Source organism: Seriola dumerili, unplaced genomic scaffold (genome assembly GCF_002260705.1).
Source record: "Seriola dumerili isolate Sdu_G_001 unplaced genomic scaffold, Sdu_1.0 BDQW01000161.1, whole genome shotgun sequence".
Lineage (NCBI taxonomy): Eukaryota > Metazoa > Chordata > Actinopteri > Carangiformes > Carangidae > Seriola > Seriola dumerili.
This window is the reverse complement of record NW_019174416.1, coordinates 3,312,108-3,336,474: the sequence shown is the minus strand read 5'-3', so window position 1 is coordinate 3,336,474 and position 24,367 is coordinate 3,312,108. Positions and strand designations below refer to the sequence as shown.

Genomic DNA, 24,367 nt, shown 5'->3' with positions numbered 1-24,367 from the left:
GGGTCCTGAGGAGAATGGACAACTGTTCTTGAATGGAGTTGAGTCCTGGTGTCAGTGGAGAGTTTCAGCACCATGGACAGCACCACACTATATCATGCTTTGAAAAGGAGGCTGTGTCTAAAGCAGTTCACTTGTCTCTATCTTTTTATTCATTTGTTCCTCCCTTTGTAACTATCGTTCATCTCTCCTATCTTTATGTGTTAATTTGTTTTATGAATCTGGTTCTGCATTATGTACATTATGTTCCGGCACTTGAGCATACAGCTGGGCAGCAGTCAAGATGAGACAAAACTACTGCTTGAAACTCATTAGTGCTTAGTGTTGACAATGTTCTGTGCTGTAATGCATTACAAAGAGACCTGAAGTCAGCTTTCCTTCAGTGTTATCAAAGTGGCTGTACTATTTCCATAATTTTCCTCTGGTCCTCATTCCTCCTCTGCTTCACTCCCTTTTTTTTTGGCTCATTGTGTTTGCAATGAATATCCTCTTGCCTATTTAAATGTAGCTATGTGCCCTGATGCTCCCCTATAAATCAGAGCCAGGCTGACAGAGAGGCTCATAGGACTAGCCAAGGTAAAAATGGTCCTCCAAAAGCATCCTGAAAGAGTATAATATCATAATAGAATCTGGCTGTCATACGCACCCTTTTGGCCAGAGGCACTACATGGAGACCTGGGAACCAGGCAATTGTGAGAAGAGAAAATAACACTTTGGGAAACCATTTCCTGAATATTGTTTATGATTGGTTTAATGGGCTATCAAATTTGTTTTCCCGTTCTTGGCTTTTGATAATAAAAATGAGAGGCATTTTTATTAGCAGATGCTGACTGGTAAGACAGATGTTAATAGAAAAAGGGGAAGATGTTAAAGCTACAGAGTTGGCAGGAAAGTGATAATGCAAATAGTATATGTGTCTGTCCTTGTCCACATCTAATTATGGACTAAGAAACCTGGAAAACTAGAAATATAAATATGTATAGAAGAGAAATATATTAGACTAGAAACTAGAGAGCTTCATAGGCAATATCACCAAGAGGTGATATTGACATTGGAGGAAGCACACTCCATGCGCACACACACACACACACACACACACACACACACACACACACACACCAGACAAATTCCTCACAACTAAATATGATTTTTCTTAAGGGCTTAAAATAACCCCGTAGGAAGGGTGACTGCAGCATAGTATCCAGGCAACAGAGGACTACTGATATGGATTCCACTGGCTCCATCCCACCACTCAATCACACAGGGGTGACCCTGCACACACACACACACACACACACATACACACACACTACTAAACAGTTTGTGAGTGGCTAATGAATGGATCACAGAAGATAAAAAAAAAATCTGTGGGACATGTGTGGCGCTACGGCCGTCATACATCAATAGGACTAGAGACCACTGTGAAATCTCCCCTGTCAACGCTTCATAGTGCGCTGTGCAGAGTGACATGATGGCATCTGTCTTTTAAAGCTGGCTTAAGTTTGTTTATTTCTCTCACACGAGTCAAAAACATCAGCAGATAATAGTTGCAGTAAGCCCTGATGTTGTCACATGCAAATTTGCATCTGCAAAAAGCGCATACAAAAATAAAATGTGCATGCTTTGGGACACAAACACACAGACGCACACACACACACACACACACACACAGACACACACACACACACACACACACACACACACACACACACACACACACACACACACACACACACACACACACACACACACAAATACACAAATACACACATCATGGTCATGCTCCAAAAACCCACAACACCTGGGACAGATGGCATGGCATTATGGGAAGGGTACAGGTGATTGGCTCGAGAGGAGATGAAGAGGAGGAAGCAGGAGGTTGACAGGTGTGCTACTTTATTTCTGTCTGCCTCTGCAAGAGCACTATTAAGATGTTTAAATAGAATGCTACAGCAAGTTTTCCGTTTTTTGTTTCTTTCTTTTTTGCAACGTTGCACTGTAAAAGGGACTGTTGTGACATTGGTTATTGTGGCGGGCTGCTCAATGAAAAGCTTAATCTTTTGTTCCATTGTGAGATTTATCTGCTAGTCAGTGTAGGTCAATGTTTCTTTTCTGTGTTTGCTGTCTGTGCAGAGACGTCGGTCTAAAATAAATGTTCTGACGGCTGCTCATTTCTGCACAATGGCTACAATTGACCCCATTGCTGTCACCATGGCAATCTGAAGACGACTAATGGTAGTTGGTTTAATGACTGGTTCTGGATCTGAATGTCTTCATGTGCATGTAGTACAGCTGCACAGCTGACTTGTATTTAATAGACTGTGGTAAAACATAAAACGTTGATGCTAAAAGATAAATTTTACATTTAGTAAAAGTATAAAAATAAAAATGTTCCCTACCAAAATGACTTCAATCACACAGTTAAGATAAAGGCTAAATAAATTGTGTCTCCCACCTGAATCAGAACTGTACATGTAGACAAACTTGGTCCATCCGTAGTGGTCGATCACTCCCACCAGAGCGTCCTGCAGCTCAGGCCTCAGCTGGATGACAAACTGGTTTGCCGTCTCGATGGGGAAGGACGGCGTGACGAAGCAGACGTGCAGCGCTCCACAGAAGGACATGAGCATGTTGACTGTCTTCCTGTCATACAGACCGATGATGGCGTACACACCTTTGGAGAACTGGGAGCAAACTGTGAGTGAGAGATGAGAAAAGAGGGAGAGGGGGACAAGAGGAAAGTTAGTTTCTGGACTTTCTTAATTAGAGGATTATGGAATTTTTGTATTAAACTGAGAAATCCTGAAAGTGAAAGCCTGGGCAATTACAGTGAGCCAAAATTAAATGAATACAACCTCTTTCAATCAAGTAGGCACTTGCTAGTGTGGTGCACACCAAAATTTACGTTAGCATAACCCATAAAATGTAATATGAATTGTTGGATTTTCAACACTGGGGATTTTAAGCTTTATACCGCTGATTTAACTGCGTAAACCAATTAACATGTTGCACAATATACAATAAAAATTCAATCTGATTGTCTGTAATGTCTTGTTTTTTATTATGTGACGCATGCATTATATGTAGGTTTGTAATGATTGTAAATTACTAAATCATTTCCTATAAATTTCCACATGTAGGAGTCAAATGTGTATTGAATTAGAGCTATTCGGCAGGGTTAAGTATTTGAAGACATCACCTTCGGCTCTGGAAATGATAATGATCATTTTGATGAATGTTTTATGGACCAAACAATGAATCGATTCATTGAAAAAATAATCGTTAAATTAATTGGTAACAGAAATAGGTTGCTTGTCACCCTACAATGAATCACAATTTACTAAACTGAATTGAATTCAACAGAAATAAATAGAATCCAGACGTGTAGAAGTTTTTAAACAATTTTCATCTGAAAACAGCTTTAATAGCCTTGTCCATTCAACTACTCTGTGGCCTGTTTATGCAAAGCTGGCTTGCGGGTCCATCTGTGTACAACCAGCCTGTGTGTTTGCCTTCAGTGAGAGGTGGAGGAGAAAAAGGCAGATTAGGAGTAGAGAGGTTAATCAATGCATCCCCAGGGTTCCATTGACATTTCACTGGCAGTAGGAGGCGGCTCCCATCTCTCATTTGCTTTTCTCCCTCTGTCTGTCCATTTCTCTTTCTCTCATTGTCTGTCTGTCACTCTGGCTTCCTTCACACCCTCTAATATCTTAAAATAGCAAATTTTCATCGATGATATTCTTCTCTCTGGAAGGTACATCCTCTCCATGCCTTCAGCATGGCATGCTATCTTTGTACTCGCAGGTCTGGCCTGGGCTATTTTCTGCCGTGGTGATGGGTGGGCCTTACTTATCCCAGTATTTACCAAACAGATTGAAGTCGCTGCCTGTCCCTCGTGCGAGAGCCAGCTCGCTGCTTGGAGCTGAGGGAAAGACAGAGAGAGGATGGCCCATACCCAAAATGCCTAACCTGTCACAGACCTGCACCCTCCAGGCAGGCACGTGTGTGTGTGTCTTTGCGTATGTGTGACGGAGATAGAGGGAGAGTGAGAAAGGGACAGTGGTATCACATAAAAATACACACGCACATGCACACACACACACACACACACACACACACACACACACACACACACACACACACACACACACACACACACATGCAGCCTTTAGTGCTCCAAAAGCCTGGTGACTCACCCTACTTAAAACAAGCCCTGAAATAGACATTTTGCGCCTCGCCACACTGACTCAGTAAGAGAACTATCTTTCCTTCATGCTATGCACACGCTCTTGCTAGTAAATGGACACTCTCTCAGCTATTGCTTTCCAGCACACATTATATTTCCCCCTCACCATTTTCTAGGAACAATTTCAGTGGCGGTCCCCATGTTCTGCTTGGATAAAAGGTAATGAGAGCTTGTTTGACTTTTTGTGCAGTGTCCCATTACTCTGCCCTACAGCAGGTTACCACATTTCACTGAATATGAGTCATTTCTCATACCTGCAGTATGTCTGTCTAACAAAAAAAAAAAAAAAAAAACATGCAGCCATGTGGACCCCCTGCTCCTAGCTGGCAAGAGAAGCATGTGCTTGTCTAATTCGACATGAGCATGACACAGAACATTAGTGTAACTCAGCAGTCTCAGTTCAGATAGCAGAATAGAGGAGCGGCATATTGAGTGTGTTTGTGTGTGAGCGGCTTGTTAGCGCTGCTCCACATGTGTAACGACATTGGAGGCAGGGCTGAAACACCTAAAGTGATCTCGAAGACCCCAGCAACACCTGTCCACTCTGGCACTCCGTGTCTCCTCGCCACAGTTACAGCTGCCATGGTGGAAGGACTGAGGTTGCCTGGGAAACGGTCTGTTTCACTGGCAGGGATTACAGTAGCTCAGAGCTGCTAAAGGACTTTTGAAAGATGGAGTGGAATGGTGAGTGTTTGGACATTTTGTCATAATTAGGTTTCCCCTCAAGGAATTGGCAAATTTGCAAAATTGACTTGGCTTTGCAAAATCCTTCAATAATATCTGAAATAATGGAAAATTTGCAGCACACTTCCACGGTACCATATTTTTTATTCACACTCAAAACAAGCCATAACAATTTCCAAAAGTCAACATGTAGGAGAGCTCACTGGAACTGTGAGTTGAAATTTTCACCCAATCTAAACTTTTCCTATGAATGAACAGCAAGTTGAGTTGCATTTGGTGGCCAAAGAGTTTCGGCCAGCAGGAAAAGAGAGAAACAACTCAAATCCTAAAGGGACTGATACTAGCACAACAGGAGGAGCTGTCAGAAACAACTCACGCAGCTACTGTCTTCCCTGTTCTCTGTTTCCTGTGCCCTGCAGCTGTTCCTCTGCTTAGCATGAGCCAAATATCAAATGACAGACTTGTCTGTGCCGGCTGCACAAAGAGGGCGTGTTTGTGACAGTTGCTCCTGCATCTGAAGTTGTGGATGGGCTGCGAGGTGGTAGTAGGCAGCACTGCAACCTCCATACTAGTCATGAATGTTTAAAGCGCAGGACAAAAATCACAGAATGCTTCTGAAACATCACTGGTTTGTTCTTAAAAATACAATCAGAGTTAATCACTGCATTAATAATGAAGCTAGAAAATTCAATGCATTGTTTGATGTTCAGAATTAAAAGAAACAAAATCAGTTGATATTTTTCTTGTGGCTATCAACATGAGACTATTTGAAGGATCAATATTTGATTAAATGTCAATATTTGCCAAATATATTGGCAAATGGATGTATAAGAGAAAGGCGTCAAGGTGCCCTTGTGCTTGGTGCCTACCTCCCAGCTGCTCCACTGGAGCTGCTCACTAACCTGTGTATAGGACTGAGGTATTACAGAGCTGCTCCTTCGTGTGTATGTGTGATTCTTTTGTCAATAGCTCTGCATTGCCTGATATGTCAAAAAAAATCAATATGGCTGAATTGAATTGTACCAAGAGGAGTCGCAAAACAATTTTTCAGATGTATTTTTAGGGGACGCACAACCAGGTTTGCAAGAATCAATATAAGGAAGGTCTTGTCTTTTGAGTGTCTTGGCTCAGTAAACACATGTATTCCAGACCCATAGGTTTACTTTGACCACATGCAAACCACAAATTCTAATAAGGACATTATATACAATATGTACCTCCACAAACACACACAGGCACAGAAGGAACAGAGGGTTTCTACTATTTCTCTCCCCTGGGACTTGCATGCTATTATCCTGTGCAACATTAAGGTCAGCAGTACAGAGGGAATTTCACAGCAGCAGGGAGCTGGGTTCAGCTGGAGGGAGCGTACTGATTGGTGGGTTCTTGTTTAGCCATCTATAAAGGTTTTTTTTTTAACAGAGCCCCACTACTGTGGACTGACTGATGTCAAGTGACTCCACAAACTAGGACATCTCATTACGTTGCTCATTTAATCCACTGATCAACTACATACAATTCTCTATTCTGTGTATTTTTTTTAACCGTCAAACTCGAAAAGAATCTGTTTTCTGACAGTATGAAATCATGTTGTTTTCCTTCGGGCATCGGTGAACAAAGACTGTGTAATGGAAGAGTGAGCAGCTAAATCCAGCCTAGCTTTCCTCCACCTCAGCATAACCCTGCCAAATAAATTCCCAGAGTCACACACCACCTTCATACACTGAGCCTCAATCCCACAACTACAACAGGGTTTATGGTGCCCATCCAATGTCACCTCTACGACACAAGACCACAGCTTTCAGACTGAGGAGATCGATTCTGTTTTCTTTCTCAGTCGAGACTGGTTCAAAAACAATTCATTCATTTCTTTTTGATTATTCAATTAATCATTTAGTGAATGAAATAACAGAATTTATTGAAAATGCCTTTCACAATCTCGTACAGCCCAAGGCAACAAAAACAACATTTTTTTTTCCTACCAACGACCCAAAACCTGGAGACATTTAAATTATCATGACATAAAAGAGAGGAGAGCAGACGATCCTCACATTTGAAAAGCTAGAACCATTTTTAACCATGCAAGCAGCATGGCTCCAGGTCAGTCAGTCAGTCAGTCCACCACTTTGCTCCAGTCTGAAATATCTCACCAAGTATTGAAAGGTTTGCCATGGAATTTTATCCTGACCACACACCTGCACAGTTAATGACATTTTCCATTAAACAGCTGTACTTTGCATTCAGTGGTAATTACCAACTGCTGGCATGCTAGCATGCTCAAGGAAGATGACGAACACGGTAAATCTGTTTAGCATCAACATGTTAGCATTGCTCTTGTGAGTGTTAACATGCTGATGTTAGCATTTAGCTCAAAGTATTGTCAGTCAATGATCAAAATTGCTGCTGATTATTTGTATCTACTAATCAATTAATTCATCTCAAAAACTTTAATTAATTTCAACTCAGTTTTTGCTTCTCTTACATTGCTAATCACTGCAGTCACCAACTTTATAATGCTGTGTTTTCTCTTTTGTCACAAATCTTACAGCACAAGAGGATTTAAGCTAAAACCCACACATATGCTGCCAAACAATTCTGTATGGCTGATTAGGTGAACTACTGCAGGTATGAGCCTGGGGGTTGAGTCGCTGATCATGAACCAGAACATCCCTGGAACGTGTCTTGCCAGGAACCTTTGTTGCATGCCAGTCCCCATCTCTCTCTCTCTCCCCTTATTTCCTTTCATAAAAAAAAAAAAAAATCTAGAGCAGGTATGGCAGGCTGGCATACAAATCCTTGGTTAAGACTCAAACTCACAATGCTACTGTATCTCCTGATTCCATATTTAGTTGAAGGTTTCCTTTTGAAAGATGAGAGGGATGACAGGAGCAGGGAGGTTGCTGTCACATCAGGCAGTAATATACACCACCTTCACAAGGGTGAAGGGTCACTCAATCAACCACAGAGCACTTTGAGGGGAGATAAACACATCTGACACCAGACACTGGAAGACGCACACAATCATCCTCCACTCAGCCACCCATGGCTAATAACTGTCAGATGATGTGTGTAATAAAAACAGAGAGCATGTTGTGGTCCCTCAGGTCCCATCCATCTTACAGAGAGCTAATCAGCTATGTTAATGAGAGGACCAGCAAAAGAAGTCGACACCCGACTCACACACCCGCAGACATATATGCATTCAGGACCTGCTAAGGTTGCACAGCCGTGATGCACCCATCAAACACCCCCCCCCCAACACACCTCTCAATGAGAAAAAATGTCTCGCTGGTTTTGACAAGAGCGAGTCTCACGCACAGCTTGTGCTTGTGAAGAATCCCTCAGGTGATGGGTGGGGGGAGGCCTACTCTGTGAGCCCTCCAACACAGCATGACTCACACAGTGCAATCAATCTCCTTCTGTGCAGAGGACAGGGGCCCAAGGGACCGCAACACAGCACCGACATAGATCTGCATGAATGTCTCCAGACATGACTGAGTAGGAGGTTCTTTTGTTTTTTGGTTTTTTTTTTACTGTGAGAGCAGTTTTAATGGGATCTCCCACAAACGACTTCAGATCTGCTCTGGAGAAAATGATTCAACCAATGTATCAATGTAGTGCAATCAGGTTCTTTTCTCCAAGCATATTCTGTAAAAGATACAAAACAGGTCTTTAGGGGTATTTAGAAGCAGGCTGGGCTCCACCTCACTGCCTCCCCATCTCTCTAGGGTAGCCATATACCCCATGGAGGGTTGCACTCCGGAGAGGTGCGCTCTCTGTTCCCCGGTACAAACAGCAAGCTCAAGGAAGATTTAGTGCCTGCGCAAGAGCAATAAAACTGTGTTTATGTCACTGCTGCCACCGATGTGTGTGGCAAAATGAGAGACAACAGGGGAGGAAAAAACAGAGGAAAAGAAGTAATAGGTGAGGAAAAGATGGAAAGGAGATAAAACTGAGTGGCAGACAGGAAGACATTAAACTCTTAAGCTTCCACCACTGGCACCATCACTGATCAGCATACATGACCAGCCAAACAGTTATTAGATTAATGTCGGGGAGCGTTGGATACCCATGAGAGATTACATTAGCTGAAACTGGGGTAATGGAAGGTTAATAAGGATGAGCCAAAAAGCAAGCATGTCTTGAAAATGTAGTAGAGGGCAGACAGGAGGTGAAGCTGGTTGCTTGAGAGGAGAAGAAACAAAAGCATTAGTGTCTTTGAGAGCGGATGATAGGAAGACTGCTGCGAACAAAGAGAACAGATGCCAGCCGAGCAGTGGGAAACACAGGGACCACACGGTGGAATCTAGATTTCTCCTATTTCCTCTAAGTAATAAAACAATGGCAGCGCATCGCCTCATTAAATGGGTAATCGAGGGTGTGAGAGCACTCCCCTCAGCTCCAAACATCTCTTTCCTCTTGTGTCTCACTCTCTAACCCTCTCACGCTAGGCCATTGTCTCTCCTCCTCGCTGCTTCTCACCACGTTTCCAATCTGCTTTGCCGCGGAGCCCAACCGCCTGCTGAATAAATGCTTACCTGGGCAGCGGGTCAGAAACCCAGCCCAGAGCAACTCCTGTCAGGGGGTATGGAAGCTCCAATTATCTTCTTAACAATCATCCCTTCGCAATTATCTCCCCATCTGCGTATCAGTGTCGACAGGTGCAGAGGGACGGTCCCACTCACACACTTTCATTTCTCTGACAGAGGAAGTGATGGAGGTGGATAGGTGGTGCAAGAAGAGGCAAACGCGCAACCTGCATGCTGATTAATTGGGACCTGCTGTAGAAATTAACAATTGTCTTCAACAAATTTCAGCCGAGCCACTGGGAAATGAAGTGTTTATACTGGACCTGAGCAGAATTTATGAGAGCAGCCATGAATATTGCATTAACTTTCTGACAACAACTACATCTGATAATAACACTCATTGCTATTGCCAATTATCTTTTCATAACTTGATTATTAAGGAAAAAATGAAATCCCCCAGACCCCAGGGTGATGTCCTTAAACACCATGTTCTGTTAAATAAGAGTCCAATACTGAAAGTAACTCAATTTAAAATGATATGAAACTGAGAAAAGCAGAATATTTTCTCATTTAAGATGCTGGAACCAGCAAAAATGCATTCTTTCTAGATAAACAACCCCAGCACTGCAACTGACATCTATTCAAGAGCAGTAATACAGTTCTATGCACTCATTCTTAATACCTATGGATAAAGTCCAGTGAAGTTCATTTATATCACAGATTTATTCACATGCTGAAGTGAGGGGGCTGTAGTAAGAGTGATACCGTGTAGCCTATATAAAGAGTGGTTTCCGAAACCAAAAATACAGGAACGAAAGTGTAAAGGATTAAACTGTGTTTTTCTGCTGTAAATGTTAGAATGTGCAGCTAACTAGTTTACTACCTAGTAACGCTAATGTAGCCAAATAGCATCTCATTAAGTTAGAAAAAGCCCTGTTCAGGATTTAAGACTCTATGCTGAAATGCCGTTTAAGTATGACTAGCTGCGGGGGAAAAACCGGCCACACCAGCCTCCGACTTGTATTTCCAAGCCGGAGAGATCTGGAATTTAATATAGTGACGATATCTCCCACTTGAAAAGAACGGCAGATACAGTACGTCAACAAACTGTTGGCTGAATGGCTGCAAATGCACGACCACTAGCAGTGATACATAAAAATAATATCCAATATCAACACTAATAAAATCAATTCAGCTCAGCATTACAGGAGCTATACACAGGTTGTATCTGGTTCCACTTGGTAACAAACTACTGCAAATATGAAACACAAAAAAAAAAAAACAAAGCTAATTGAGGCTGTCTATATGATGTGACCGAAAGGTTAGCACTAGTGCTAACCACCTTAGGATAACGTGTATTTGTGTTTGCTTTCAGTTGTTGTGTTTTTTGTTTTTCCTCGTGTTGTTTGTTGTTTGCTCCTCTGACTTAAAGGAACTGTTGCAGGCCTGGTGTCATGACAAGGGAGTCATTTAGCAATGCGAGCGTCTGCACGGCTCTGTGGATGACAACCGCAGTCTTGCGCTGTCACTGTAAGAGCAGTTGCACTATGTCACACTGTTTAATATGCTTGTAGGATTTGTTCCTCATTAGAGTACACACAAGCTCCTGAGATGTACAGTGTGACAAAAGAGGGACTCCACTTCTGTCTTTGCTGTAAAAACATGACAGCTGCCATCATCCAGCGCTGGTCCCTCCACCCCGCAGCACAAATCCTGGTCCTCATCCCCAAACACATTGTTTTCTAATTGCCAGCCCCACACGTATCAGCTCAGACCGCCATGTCCCAGCTGCCATTACCTCCAGAGACGACAGATTTGTTTTAAATACTTGGTGAGCTCGTATGAATACAGAGGAGGATTCAGAGCAGGATTAGAAAGACAATGACAAGAACAAATAGAAACAGAGTGGACACAGCTATCAGTAATGTGTGTGTGTTTATGTGCTGAACTAGAAGTGTGTGTGTGATAAGGACTGGTTTCTTGTCTTTGCAGCCGATTTCTCAAACGTCAAAGCGCTTGATGGCTATTGGGCTTACTTCTATGTGGCCAGTGGCTCTTAGAAAATAGCCATATCAGAGGGAGATTAAATGACAGGTAACTTATTTTCTCCTTCCTAATCATGTTTCTCTTCCCTCTCTTCCGTCACCCTTGCTCCGTGCGCACGTTTCCTCTGCCTTTCATTTGCCACAAAAACACAAGCAAACACAACACAGAAACAATTTCTATCCCCCTTCTGCTCCACACTCTATCACTCTGCTGCTGGGGGAGCAGTTTTGGCTGATCTACATTGATTGCTATGGGCCATTCTCTATCCCTGGCGCTCCGGAGCAAAAAAAATCAGAGCCGTCTCATTCATCAAACCAGCACCTGCCAGACTGTAGCCCAAGAGAACTACCACCAGTTTCTTTTCTTTCTTTTTTTCTTCCCCATTCTCTTTGTTTCCTCCACGACAAATAACTGTCATGTCCCAAACAGTCAGGAGGGAGCGGTGATCTGCAATTCGTCCGCCTTTTTCAATAACACAATGAACACACAGTAATCCCTCCGACATGCATCCACTGTGGAAGTCAGTCACCACAGCTGTACCTCAATGACTGACACAGTAGCTACACAATAAAATACAACACCCCAGAGCATCACTGACACCAGCCACCGGGTCTGATGTTGCAGCTTAACCTCCACCCCTCCCCCTCCCTCCCTCCTTTTAACACTTACACCCCAGCTGAGACACTCATTTCTGGGGTGTTGTTTGCCCCTGAAGGGGCGAAAGAGTGGAGTAAACGGGGTGTATAGAAAAAAAAAAAAGACATAAATAAAGGTTTTCCAGGAGAAAGACATTTCTTTTTTAGTCTCTCCAGGCAGGTCCTGTGGAGAGCTGAGTACTTTTAAGCATTACAGTGCTTAACAGAGCCAGTTCAATCCTCTTTTTTTTCTGCAGGGTTATTATTACATATTTATGCTTATAACTCCATGGAGTGATAGCTTTGGATGTGCTGTACTGAATAAAACATTAAATGCATCTGCTCAAGCTCTGTCTCTTGTTAGCTATTGTGTGTGTGCAAGTGTGTGACCACAGAATTTTATGAAGCAGTTTCACATGCTTGCACACATTTCTATTTAGTAGTAAGATCATGATACTAGACTGATGAGGAAAAAAACAGGTTAACGTTGCAGTAGATGGACACAGAAAATATAACTGTTTTATTCATGCGTGTCAAATAATGGCTTCAGTTTATTACTGTTCGTGACTTGCTTTTATGGTTTTCGACATAGAAATGCTTTTGATAACGTTCTGCTCATCAAAGTAATTGCTGTGTTCTGAAAACATGGCAACACAGGGTTAGGGTAGTGTTCACACAAGACTAAAGTTCCGCCAGGTTTATATAAGATAGCAGATCCAAACCGCAGAAGGGATAGGAAAATATAGGAATAAAAAAATGTCCTACGCATAATGCATTTTTGTATATCAATACAGATAGTTTTCTAATCTTTAAGCTTTTTCACATATGAGCTTTACCTCCCTCAAAATACTTTAAAAGAAGAAGGAAAAAATAGCCCTCTCTGGCTGTACCTGGCTGTAACCCACAGTCGTATAGAAGCAGTGATGATGGATCACAAGTAGACATTGCTTGTTTTTGAGGGGTCACAAGCCAAACCATAACCTAAAATACCTTATTTTAAGGTAAAACTGAAAGTGAATACACGTGAGTGGTCCCTCATTGCAACAACACTAGGATAATGCAGAAGCTAGAAGTCAGCTTGGGTAATAATTTTACCATTTCCCCTCATTTTCTCCTTCAAACAGGTTTGGTTAACCTGGTGTTGTGTTTCCAATTATCAGCAACTAACTTGGTGAGAACAATGTTATCACCAAATAAAATAAATTCTAATAGCCTGGAATCATCTTTTTACGTTGAGTCAAACCACTCTCCCTTCTCAGTGACTGCCATGGAAGCCACTGCTAGTGAAGAGTTCGACAATGTATTTCACAAACTTTGAAAATGGAAAGAAGTCACAACAGCCACATACTGTATCTCTACTGCAAACACAACTTTCTTCTCTAATGAGGAGTCATTAATTCTAGTGGTTGCTGTCATTGTATACAACAGTAATATGTATACAATGACAAATTATCTCCCTGTGACATCACATCCTGTTGCAAAGAGCGAATTAGTTTTGTGCTCCCAGGAAAAATCTGATCCCAACCTTGCACTTCCACATGTATCAGTAACTTTATAAAAACATCCAATACTCATAAGTGTAGTGATAAATATAATGTTTTTTTCAACACTTTATCAATATCCCATTGGCATCACTGATATTATAGCTTGTATCCAACAATGCAGGATTTGATTTACCTTCAACGATCAACCACCCCCGGACTTGACCTCTACCTATACACTCTCTCTGCAACATAGACCTACATACATCCCATCATCCGACAGCAATTCATATCTGTCCTACAGGCCTGTCCGGAGGGAAGCTACCTCCACCCCCGCCACCTTCCTCTCATCTGTGCCGTATTGATCGGCTGGGCAGGACTCCACGTGGTGCTCAGTTCATTGATCATGGCTGCCTCGTAGATCGTCTTCCAGTCCTCTTTCAGTGACCCTCAGAGACCCGGGGAAATACTGCTGCCTACATCACACTGACAACACAAATCGTCTTTTCCATGAACACTAATTAGTCTTAATGAAAGGTTTATTATCGGGATGGCTGAACCATGACACAAAATCAAATGTGAGTTAGTGACGCGTGAAGCAAAATGTAAATCTGATTCTAAATTCCCTGGTCTGAAATGTTACATTTTGTTGCTAGGTGCACTATTCCGCACGGAATTTTTTTTTTCACCAAAAATAGCCAAAGCTTAGCCTAAATCTCATCACACATGTAGGATATCAAAGAGAAGAGTAGATAATATAGGCGTGAGCCTGCAGGGGATTTGACATGAAGCTAGCGATTCAGTGACGTCCTTATTATAAACCAAGTCAATAGCAGATTATGGTAATGTGATATCTAGCTGAGGAGAACAGTGACTAATATTCTCTATGTACACACAGCATCCCTGGTGGTTATTTTTAACCACTGGAAACATGTAAAATGAACCAGTCCAGCAAGCGCTTCCATTGGAGATGTGAAAACACAGGCTCATACAGCGGGGTCCAAAAGCCTGAGAATACATGGGAAAGTGGTCTCAGACTGTTGGATCCATAATAATAATTGCTGCAATAAAAATACAAACGCTCATCTACTTTATGACTTGGCTTGTGTATATTGAATCTAAGGAAGAAGACAGAGAAATGCAAATTAGCTCCAGTGCCCTGTGTCACATTATGTTGACAGTGTTGGCATCGTCATTACAACCAAGATGACTCCACAGACAGGAAATAAAATGCATCACTTCACCATTACCCATTTAATGTTTCTGTCCATTATGATTTCTTTCTCTCTCCTCTTTGTTTTCTCTTTCACCTTTGCCCTAGTCCCTCCCCCCGCCCTTATTCTCCTGCTCTTTAGGCAGGTGCCAGCGAGTGTGTGTGAGCATGACTACGTGTGTGTTTTTGTGTTGGGTGGGAGGGCTTGCTTCTGGAGGAAGTGGCTAGTCATAAGAGCCAGCTGATGAGTGTCACCCTCATCCGGAGGTCCATTCATCCCCCGTGCACAAGGGCCCATTCACCCGCTGCTTTTCACACTCGTGGACCCCAAGAGCCCCGGGCACGTTCCCACACTCGCGCGCACTTTCAGAGGTGAATTGCCACTCACTCAAGACATCTTACACAGATGCCAGAATATGCACCCAGATGCAGATACACACACACACACACACACACACACACACACACACACACACACACACACACACACACACACACACACACACACACACACACACACACACACACACACACACGCACTCTCCATAGAGGCTTGCTAAATAAAAAGCCAGGAATAGGCTGCGTTTCTCATCTGACTCATTATAAACAAGCCCTGGAGCCCTTCTTTTTTCCTCACAAACACATCGCTATAGCCTCCACATCCAAATACTCTTTTAGAACGAATGACACACAGCAGGAAGATGTGTCATTTTTCACTTTCGCCATCTCCCTCCACTGTGAATCTTTCTGACATGCTTGTACCACAGCCCACCATCACACATGTGGACTGCAGTGATATGAGTGACAGGAAGAAGAAAAGACATCCAATTTGATGGCATCATTCAGAAGACTGAGAGGGGGTGATATCCTGTAGTGATGACAGAGACTGGATCTAGTAAATCCTGAATAATGGCAGTGATACTTGACCAAATAATCAGTTTCAAGTGTTTACCTGAGCACTTTCAGATTGGGATAGTCAATGTTTGTGGATATTTAAAGAATCTCTTTTGTAAAAGATGTTCTTTTTCACATTTTCACTTAATATATCAATGGAGTTTGGAGCTGATAATATCAATCGAATCAATAAAAAAACAAAAAAACAGGAGAAAACAGTTAACAGAAGGTGCGCCATGCTGCATGTTAGACATTTGAGTCCAAATCGCCATATTGTTCTTTAACACCCTACTGTATATGCTGCTGTCTCTCCACTGGGTGCACGCTGTGACTAAGACATTAATGCCCCCCCCCCCCCCACCCCCCTCCTACTGCTATAGGTTCACATTTGGTCCACTAGCGACATCCCCTGAGACGTTCAGCAGCAGCCTGACCCTCATATTCACATCACATTCCCTTCTGAGCAGAGGACCATCTCATTAATGAGGGCATCTTGGGTGTGTTTACATTTCATTACACAGCTCGGTCTGAGTCCCTGGCCTAAATAGCTTAAAGGGGGGGTGGGGGGGTGGCTGAGGACTGTCCAGGTTTCTAAATATTTTCCACAGCTCTTATCATATTCTTAAAGTCATTTCCGCACAATAAGTCATGCCCACTGTGAACAGGATGAACTTCACAAAGTCTGGGTTTTATGGACAGGTATAGGAAGGTGATGCTAAATAATACAAAAAAATGCAGGGTTATCTACACTATACTCTGACAGAAGAGTGTAAATTTCCTTTTAGTGTAGCGTTCAACATTCGATGGCAACCAACGCTGTATGTCTATAAATCTACATTAGTGCTGTTGCACATAATGCTTTATTTCCAATTCAATTCAAAGCCCATAACTGAATCTCATAAGGATTGCTACAACTGCATTACATTAAGCCTCTGAGTCAGAATGTCATTATGCTCCTATTTTCCGTCCTTATAAAACTGCATTGTGCTTTTTCCACCTCTTTGTTTATTCTGTGAGCTACGATTGAAATCTGTGACTGCATGCAAGCCAGCAGAGATGGATCAAAGACCAGGGTTGAGTTCCAGACAGGTTTCAAAGTGGAAATGCAACAATTGATGACTAGTAGTAATCGAATCGCGATTGCTGAGGCAATGTAACGCACCTTCCAGAGAGACAGGAAGGCACGGTTGTCAGAGGGCATCTCCTGGAAGTCTACGACTTCACTAGTGAGTGTGAGTGAACCACAGGCAAACACAGAGGAGTCGAGGATGGAATGGGAAAAACACGGCTGAAGAGCCTCAAGGGCGACAAAATCTTGTCAGAATACAAAGGAGGGATAAGTGCAGGGTTAACAAAGAAGAAACAATTTAGACTGGCATTTCCTTTGTAAAGCTCAGACATGGAGTTCTTGTTTGGCTGGCATAATGGCACACATTATCACCCACAGGAGAATGGCGTCCCTGCTGCTCTGACCAGGGACTCAGAATAATGATTTTTCAAACTTCCTTATTGACCATAAATCTTGCATCCCACTGCCACCATGCCATCCTCCTCTGTTAGAATTATTCCTCACATGAATTAATTATAGATCATTTGAAACATGTCCAATAACTCCACATCTACAGAGATAGGGCCGGTAATCATGAAGTCCTGAAAGTTGAAATATATATTGTGCGTGCGTGCATGCATGTATGTGCGCGAGGTTTTTGTAGAGATTTTAAGGTGGGAGGGTTTAATAGTACGTGTTCTGCCAGAATAAGATAATCGGATTGTGATCCGTGGCTAATTAGAAATGCATTTAGAGTCGTTTTCCCTCTTTGTTCACATCGCCTGAGAGCTGTGATCTGCGCTCTGCTTCTTTTGTTTTATACCTCGATTTAAAGAAGGAAAGACGCACTAGGATCAGTGACAGCCGTTTTACAATTCATATAGCTGTAAAAAGCTGATGCTATATGACTATAGGATTTGCTGCTGCTGCTGCTGCTGCTGCTGCAGAGGTTGGTTTTAAATCACCGTGGATTGCCTGGAGCGCACAATCACGCTGCAATCATGCAGAGGGAGGCAGAGAAAAGAAGTCCATCGCGGTCCCACGCAACAGTTAATAAGATACTAACACATGCGAGTCTTTGCAGTAGGTCTGTGATATATGCGATTATAGCCTGTGCAGGTTTTATGCTACTCCCGGAGTTCCATGCGCTTTTGAACAAGTCGATCAACAGACTGAGAGGAAGGAAAACCGGCTGAACAGCCAGAAAACAGCCAAATAGCAGCGACTCTAATATGTTTCCAGTGAGATAATACTTACAGGCATATGTCATGGAGAAGCTATTCCCCATCTTGACCATATCCACCTGCGGCACCAGTTTAGGGATGTCCTGGTGGTGCGACAGGGCGAATCGAAAAACCTCATATTCGTGCGATTCGGTTGGGAACAATCCTCCTGTTGAGCAGCAAAGAATCAGGAGTTAATACTGGACAACAGTGGAGCCGAGGGCATATCATGAAAACACACACTAACACGTACACACACATAAAAAAAGAAACACACGAGGTAAACTTGAAATAGAGGTTTTAATTCTGCGTGTGCGTCATTCTCACCTATATTGATGTTACTTGGAAAACTTGAGCTTGAACCCAAGCACATCCCCAGTAAACTGGTGTAGAGGATGGTGAAGCTTCGCTGCATATTTCCTTTTGCATTGGCGAAGGGAAAAAGAGCCGAAATCCAAGCATAGGTTTGTCCGTGTGTGAAGTTAAATCCCACGCTTCTCCTCCTGTCGCCTCCCGTTAGAGCGGCTTTTACACCGACATCGATTCAACAGCGAGACAATTATAGCAATGGCGAGAGGAGGCACCTTTCTCTCTCCTCTTTTACCTCTCTCTGCTGATGCTCTCTTGTCCTTGGCTGCTGTTGTATGAGACGGAGAATGACTTCAGCATGAGCCGCGCTGCAAAAAATACGCCCGCGTCTTGAAAAGCTGTTGAGTCTCGGTGTCAATTTGAAAATCAATTTCCCATAAGGCGCCGAGATGATTTCACTTGATTGTTGCTTGCATGAAAATTTCGCCTATTTAAAGACATGTCAAGAAACAAGTGTCCCTGCAACAAGGCTGTAATAAAGCAAATGGCATATGAACGAATAACAAAAATCCCCTAAAAAAGTAAAGATTAATTATAATAATGAAACAAATCTATGTTGTCTCACCCTGCTGGGTGATACCTTCACTTCTGAAGAAGAAGGACATCTTCACGCTCGATACTTTGACTAAATGACTTACTGGATGCATATTTTTTGCAGTGTACAAACTCAGTGCGCACCCACAGGTCCTTCAGGAGTCGAAAGGGTTTGCCATTCATTTTCCAGTTTTATTTTGTAGTAAATCATTTTTTGTGATTCTATGCATTTTTGCCAAATGTGTTACCCTTATTCGCCCATATACAGCATTTGGAATGTCTTGAGAAAGTAAAGCAGCTCAGTTTACTCTCAATGAATAAACTCCAAATGCCACATCTTACCCAGAAGTCATTTCAAGGATACAGTTAAGGCACATGTGAATATGCAGTTTAGAAGATAAGATTTATATATATACAGTATCTCATATGTAAATTCCCACATTTCATCATATGATTTTGAAAGGCAGCCCAAATTTTCCTCATGTTTCCAAGGTCAAGAATGGACTTTGAACCTCAAATTTCAAGCCAATATGGATGAGAAGTACTTAAAGTGAACATGAACTGGCCAATCTCCATCTGCAGACCACGTGATATGACCAAAGGCTCCAGAGCAGCTACTAAATGGACCTTCAACTGCTATTATCTCCCACTGCAAAGAGAAACGATAATCCCTAAAGTCATTTTTCTTATAGTCTACTGATATAAAAACACAGCATCTCCACAACATTGTTCTCTGCTCCATTTTCAATAACAAAGGTTTAATTTGTCAATTCTAGGATATACTGTTTGTATTATTTACATCCAAATGGACACTAATGTTGTGTGTTTTGAACACATTGGTACAATACAGTTAACATGTCTACTTTCTCATAGTGAAAACTAAAGGAACATATGAGTTTTAAACCTTATCATCACAGTTGGATTGATATGTGATTGTACACTATTATTATGTCTATTTACTGTAGTTAAGAAAAAAAAAACTGACAAAACAGATGATGCTGTCTCCATCGTAAAGACCAATAATTCCATAATACCATATGATTTTCCTGTTTTTAAAATCTATTCTATTTTAAAAACTCATTGTTAAGAAAATGATTAGATGTCTTAAAACAAAATGAGTCAGTCTTGCCTTTGCCTGTAATACAGGATTATAAAATAAACACAATAAATGGATGGCTGGCTGGATAGAAAAATCTCCACCAGGGATTACTCTAGCTACCTGAGAAATCTGCTCTCAATCACTGGGAGCTGAAAGCACAAGGCCATTTGAATTGCAAGTAAAATTTTCAGTTTAAGGAGGTTGAGGATGGAAAAGGCACACTCTGGAAAATGGGCTTAATAATGCCAAGATTCGTTCTCTAAACTGGCTTGGTTTAATATGAAATGTGAAAATTCTGAATGTGAGAGAGGACTTTTGCTTTGCGTGCTCCCCCCTCCCTCTCACACAGCGCAGGACTGGCGAGCAGCTGATAAGGGGGGTTATGATTTAAACCATGTATTTACTGACAGCTACAGCCAATTATTTCCTGAAGAAAGAGGTGCATGCCCCCATGCTTTTGTACACACTGCAAAATTAACCAACACTGGCGATATTCACATGAGATTGATTGCAAACCACACCACGGTGTGATGCCCCCGTGCTTGTTTAGAAAATGAAGTGGTAAATCCTGCCTTTGACACAATTAGGATTAGGGATGAGCTCATTTATCAGACCAACGCAGGGTACTTTCTTTAGTTAAAAATCACTTTCCCCACTCATTGTATCCACAACACGATGGCTGGCACTAACACATTGCTCCAAGAAAATGAAATTTAGAAGATTAGAAGCTTATGTTGAATTTGACTTCCAATGTTTCCAATTGAGCAGAAACATTTCTGATAAAAAAAAAGTGTGGCCATAGCGCTTTACCCACTCGAGCAATAGAAATGCAGAAAGTAAAAGGTTATCTAATGTATGAATGATGGCTGTCCTATAAGTACTGGCAGAATGGTCAATTTTCCCCGCCTTTGTTCAAAATGATGAGGGGTTAGCTAAGACATAAATGGTTGGGCAGGCTTTCATTACAATACTTCAATTTTTTTTTTTTACATTTTATTCTCTGTGTGCAAGAACACATTTGACTTATGCATATTTTCCCAGCCCATTTCATGGTGTTTATTTCAGTGTTAGGGTGTGCTTTGTGTTGTGTGCCTGCAGTGCCCCATGTGTAATGTGCATCATGCAATCTTTTTTAAAATCCTGATTAATGCAAATAAATCTTGGAATAGCATAAGTAACAATGGAAAAATATTCTATGGTGCTAAGTAGAGGAATAACAATCACAGAGGCAACCGCTTGTTGTTCTAGGTTAAAAATATCATCACGATCAGACACACTCTATGTAACAGAAAGAAGGAAATACACCATCTTTTTGTTCCTAAAGATGTCTCCATCATAGATGATAATGTGAGTGCCTGTCTGGAGGTTTTTAATAGAAGTCTATGTGAAGAGTATAATGAGGCTAATCCGTCAAAATCTGCTCTCTCCACTCCAGTTTGAGTGTGGAGGGGGGAAAAAAAAAATCCCCAGCATGTTATTCCTATAATTGAGCCACCGCACTTGTGCTGTCAAGTACTTGTGTACGTCATACTGCTGGAGGCAAAACTATAAAAAGTATGTTGCGGTGACAAAGGAGCAAAATATGTCAAACAGGCTGAGGAGAAGATTTGGATTAGTAAAATAATGTCAACCTGACATAGCACTCCAGGGACAACATGCACTATTGACACTAAGAACAAAAACACAAGGGATGGTCTTAGATATCAATTTGCTGGAGCAGTACAACAGTTCAGTCTTATTTGATGGTTTGTATTGTCAACCTGAATTGATCAGTATTTTTGATCTTAACAGTGGATACAATCACAGTAGGTTGTGTAAATTATGAGATAATGCTGAAAAAAGAGATTTAATTTAGGATAACAAACAACCTCTAAAGCTCTACAGAACTTTTTTGCCTTTTTAGCACATTGATGTGATTTTTTCTTTATTGTTAAGTGTCACTACTTTCATCAATCCCCACCTATTTCCAACAAGCAAGCTCTGATGAACCAATCAAAGGCTACCCACCAGCACCAAACCAGAGACAAAACATTAGTGGCTAACTAGCTGGTGAACACTCAGGAATTTAGCAGCTAAAGAGCCAGATATTTTTCTCAAGAATTAGTAGAGACCAGAATGAGCGTAAAGGTCAGTAAGTAATGAAATTCCATTTGTCAGGTGACTACAAACATGATTCCGAATGAATGCCAATGTTATCCGATGCCTGCAGGGTGTAAAAGTAGGCATCTGTTTGCTTACATATTAGCCAAAACCTGTCTGTCAACTTATTTTATGCCCCCTGATGGTCATTTATATCCACAGTATTTACTTTTTTTTTTTTTTTTTATGTTTATCATTTAAAAACCCTTGTCTGTCCCAGAGTTTCCCTATTAAATATTTCTTAATTTTTCTTGGCCTGAAAATTGTCAAAAAAGTCTGAAAGTTATAAGCACATAATCTCAATATTGGTACTAGCCTTTTAAAAATCTACAGCGCTGATATTGAGTCACTAGCACGTTTTCGTGACATTGTGTGACTAGTGATAGTAGTTTACAATATATACTGTAAACTTCTCAATGGTGAAAGTATAGTATATTCTCTTTGATAAACACAATATGTTTTTTTTAAACTCTCATGGATTGGTCTGATCTCTGAGTTAAATTATGTAGGTAACAAAGATAAACTGAGAGCATCCCATATATTTATTTTAAAAATCATCATGACTTTCAGTCCATTTGGCTTTGAGAACTGTAAAAAAAAAAAAAAAAAGGCAGACTAGACCAACTGAGCGTGCTATTGTTTGACAAAAGAAGCACAGCAAACCACAATTCATAAAGCAATAGTGTGAAAATTGTCCCCATCCCTCTCAATGTGATCTAGTAGTTGCGTTGAAATGATCAATTTTCGTGTAACACTCAGAAATCAGAAATGGGTTCTGACGGTTTTGGCTTGTTACTCGCTTTATCTGCAGACTTGATTACAGCGTTTGTTGACGGACTGAGAGACACTGTGGAAGTACACAAGCAGCCTTGGACAAATGCCTGGCATTAGCACGGAATCGATAGGCAGCAGAGCGGCCTGGACTCAGTGTATGCCTGATTTCTGCTCTGTGCCTTAATTGGGATGAGTTATTGACATGTGGCTTAATTAGTCACCCCCATAATTGATTTAGCATGTCTGCCCAGAGAGGAAGCATTCCTTTAAGAAGTCAGAGAAGATTGGGGCTTTCGAAAACACTGAGAGTCCGAAAGTTATTTGAGAGTTCACTTGCCATGTTTTAGAAGAAGAGAGGTATTCTTAGTCCTCTAAAGATAAACTCTATTCTCATTAGTGGTTTGAACACTTTTTACTAAAAGGTAAGGCTGATGGTATTCTGTTTTACTGTTAACAAGTTCCATGAAAAGATCAAAACCGACAATGTGTTAGACCATTTCTTAATGCTGTCTGACTTCCCCAGTCTGCTTGTGGCTCTCATTCCCAAGTCCATAGTTTCCTACTGAGGAAATTAATCATTCATTAAAACAAAAGGCTATAATTTCTTAAAAAATCTGGGCATTGTAGTTTTTACAAAGTTACTCTACAATAGCAAATTAATTTGTTCTGAACTATTTTCGGCTGTGGATGAAAACATCCTGTGCACTACTGAGTATTTACGGCAGCAGGATGATGTATGTGAGATTGACTCAAAATAAATGACTGTGCCCATGAAGGAGGATATCATCCAGTGCATGGCTCTCTGATGCATTTCTAATAGTTTTTGGACAACAATGGAGCTCTGTGGCACAGGGTAATAAGCTATCAGCTATCAAGCTATCAAACTATGACTACACAAACAATACTTTCAGGCTAGTTAGTTAGGCTAGGTTAGGTAATTAGGTTCATATAGGTACTCATCACAGTGCATATATTATGTCAGCTCTTATTATTTCCAAAGCTACATTATTGTTATACGGCTATTCGGTTCATATTTTTCAAATCAATCAGCAATTTGAGCTGCATCACAACACAATAATTTAACTGAAAAAAGGTGTTAATTGTGATTCAGGGCGATTTTCAAGTAACATCAGTATATTTTAGTATATTTATAATATTGAATTGAGTGGAAATTGACTCCTGTTTGTAAAAGGGGGAAAACACAGAAAAATGCATAGCATCAGTTCTGTATCTTGTAGTCAATGAGCACCATAGAAAAACACTGGCATAGTCCTTTAAAGTACACTCTGCCTAAGGGCAATTTTCACTTACCAAATTAGGGAAAGGCATTGCAGATGGTCACACTTAACATTTGTATCATTCAGCCTCAGATACCCATGGAGGCTGTTTATACACAAAGCATAGTCAATCAGATAATGTCAATTATCAAACAGGAATTCATTAGAAAGAGAAAAAC

The 24,367-nt window shown here is 41.4% G+C and overlaps 1 protein-coding gene across 2 annotated transcripts in view; it reads right to left on the bottom strand.

Annotated features, from left to right (window-relative positions):
* The window catches only part of LOC111226505 (glutamate receptor 1-like), a 66,017-nt gene extending 47,606 nt beyond the window's left edge, over positions 1-18,411 (bottom strand). For both annotated transcript variants that reach the window (XM_022751692.1, XM_022751691.1), the window contains exons 1-3: positions 18,324-18,411; positions 18,031-18,165; positions 2,453-2,692 (exon numbers count right to left, since the gene is read on the bottom strand). In XM_022751692.1, the coding sequence (XP_022607413.1) occupies positions 2,453-2,692; positions 18,031-18,165; positions 18,324-18,411 (463 nt within the window). The remainder of the gene's footprint in view (positions 1-2,452; positions 2,693-18,030; positions 18,166-18,323) is intronic.
* Between the last annotated feature and the right edge of the window lie 5,956 nt (positions 18,412-24,367).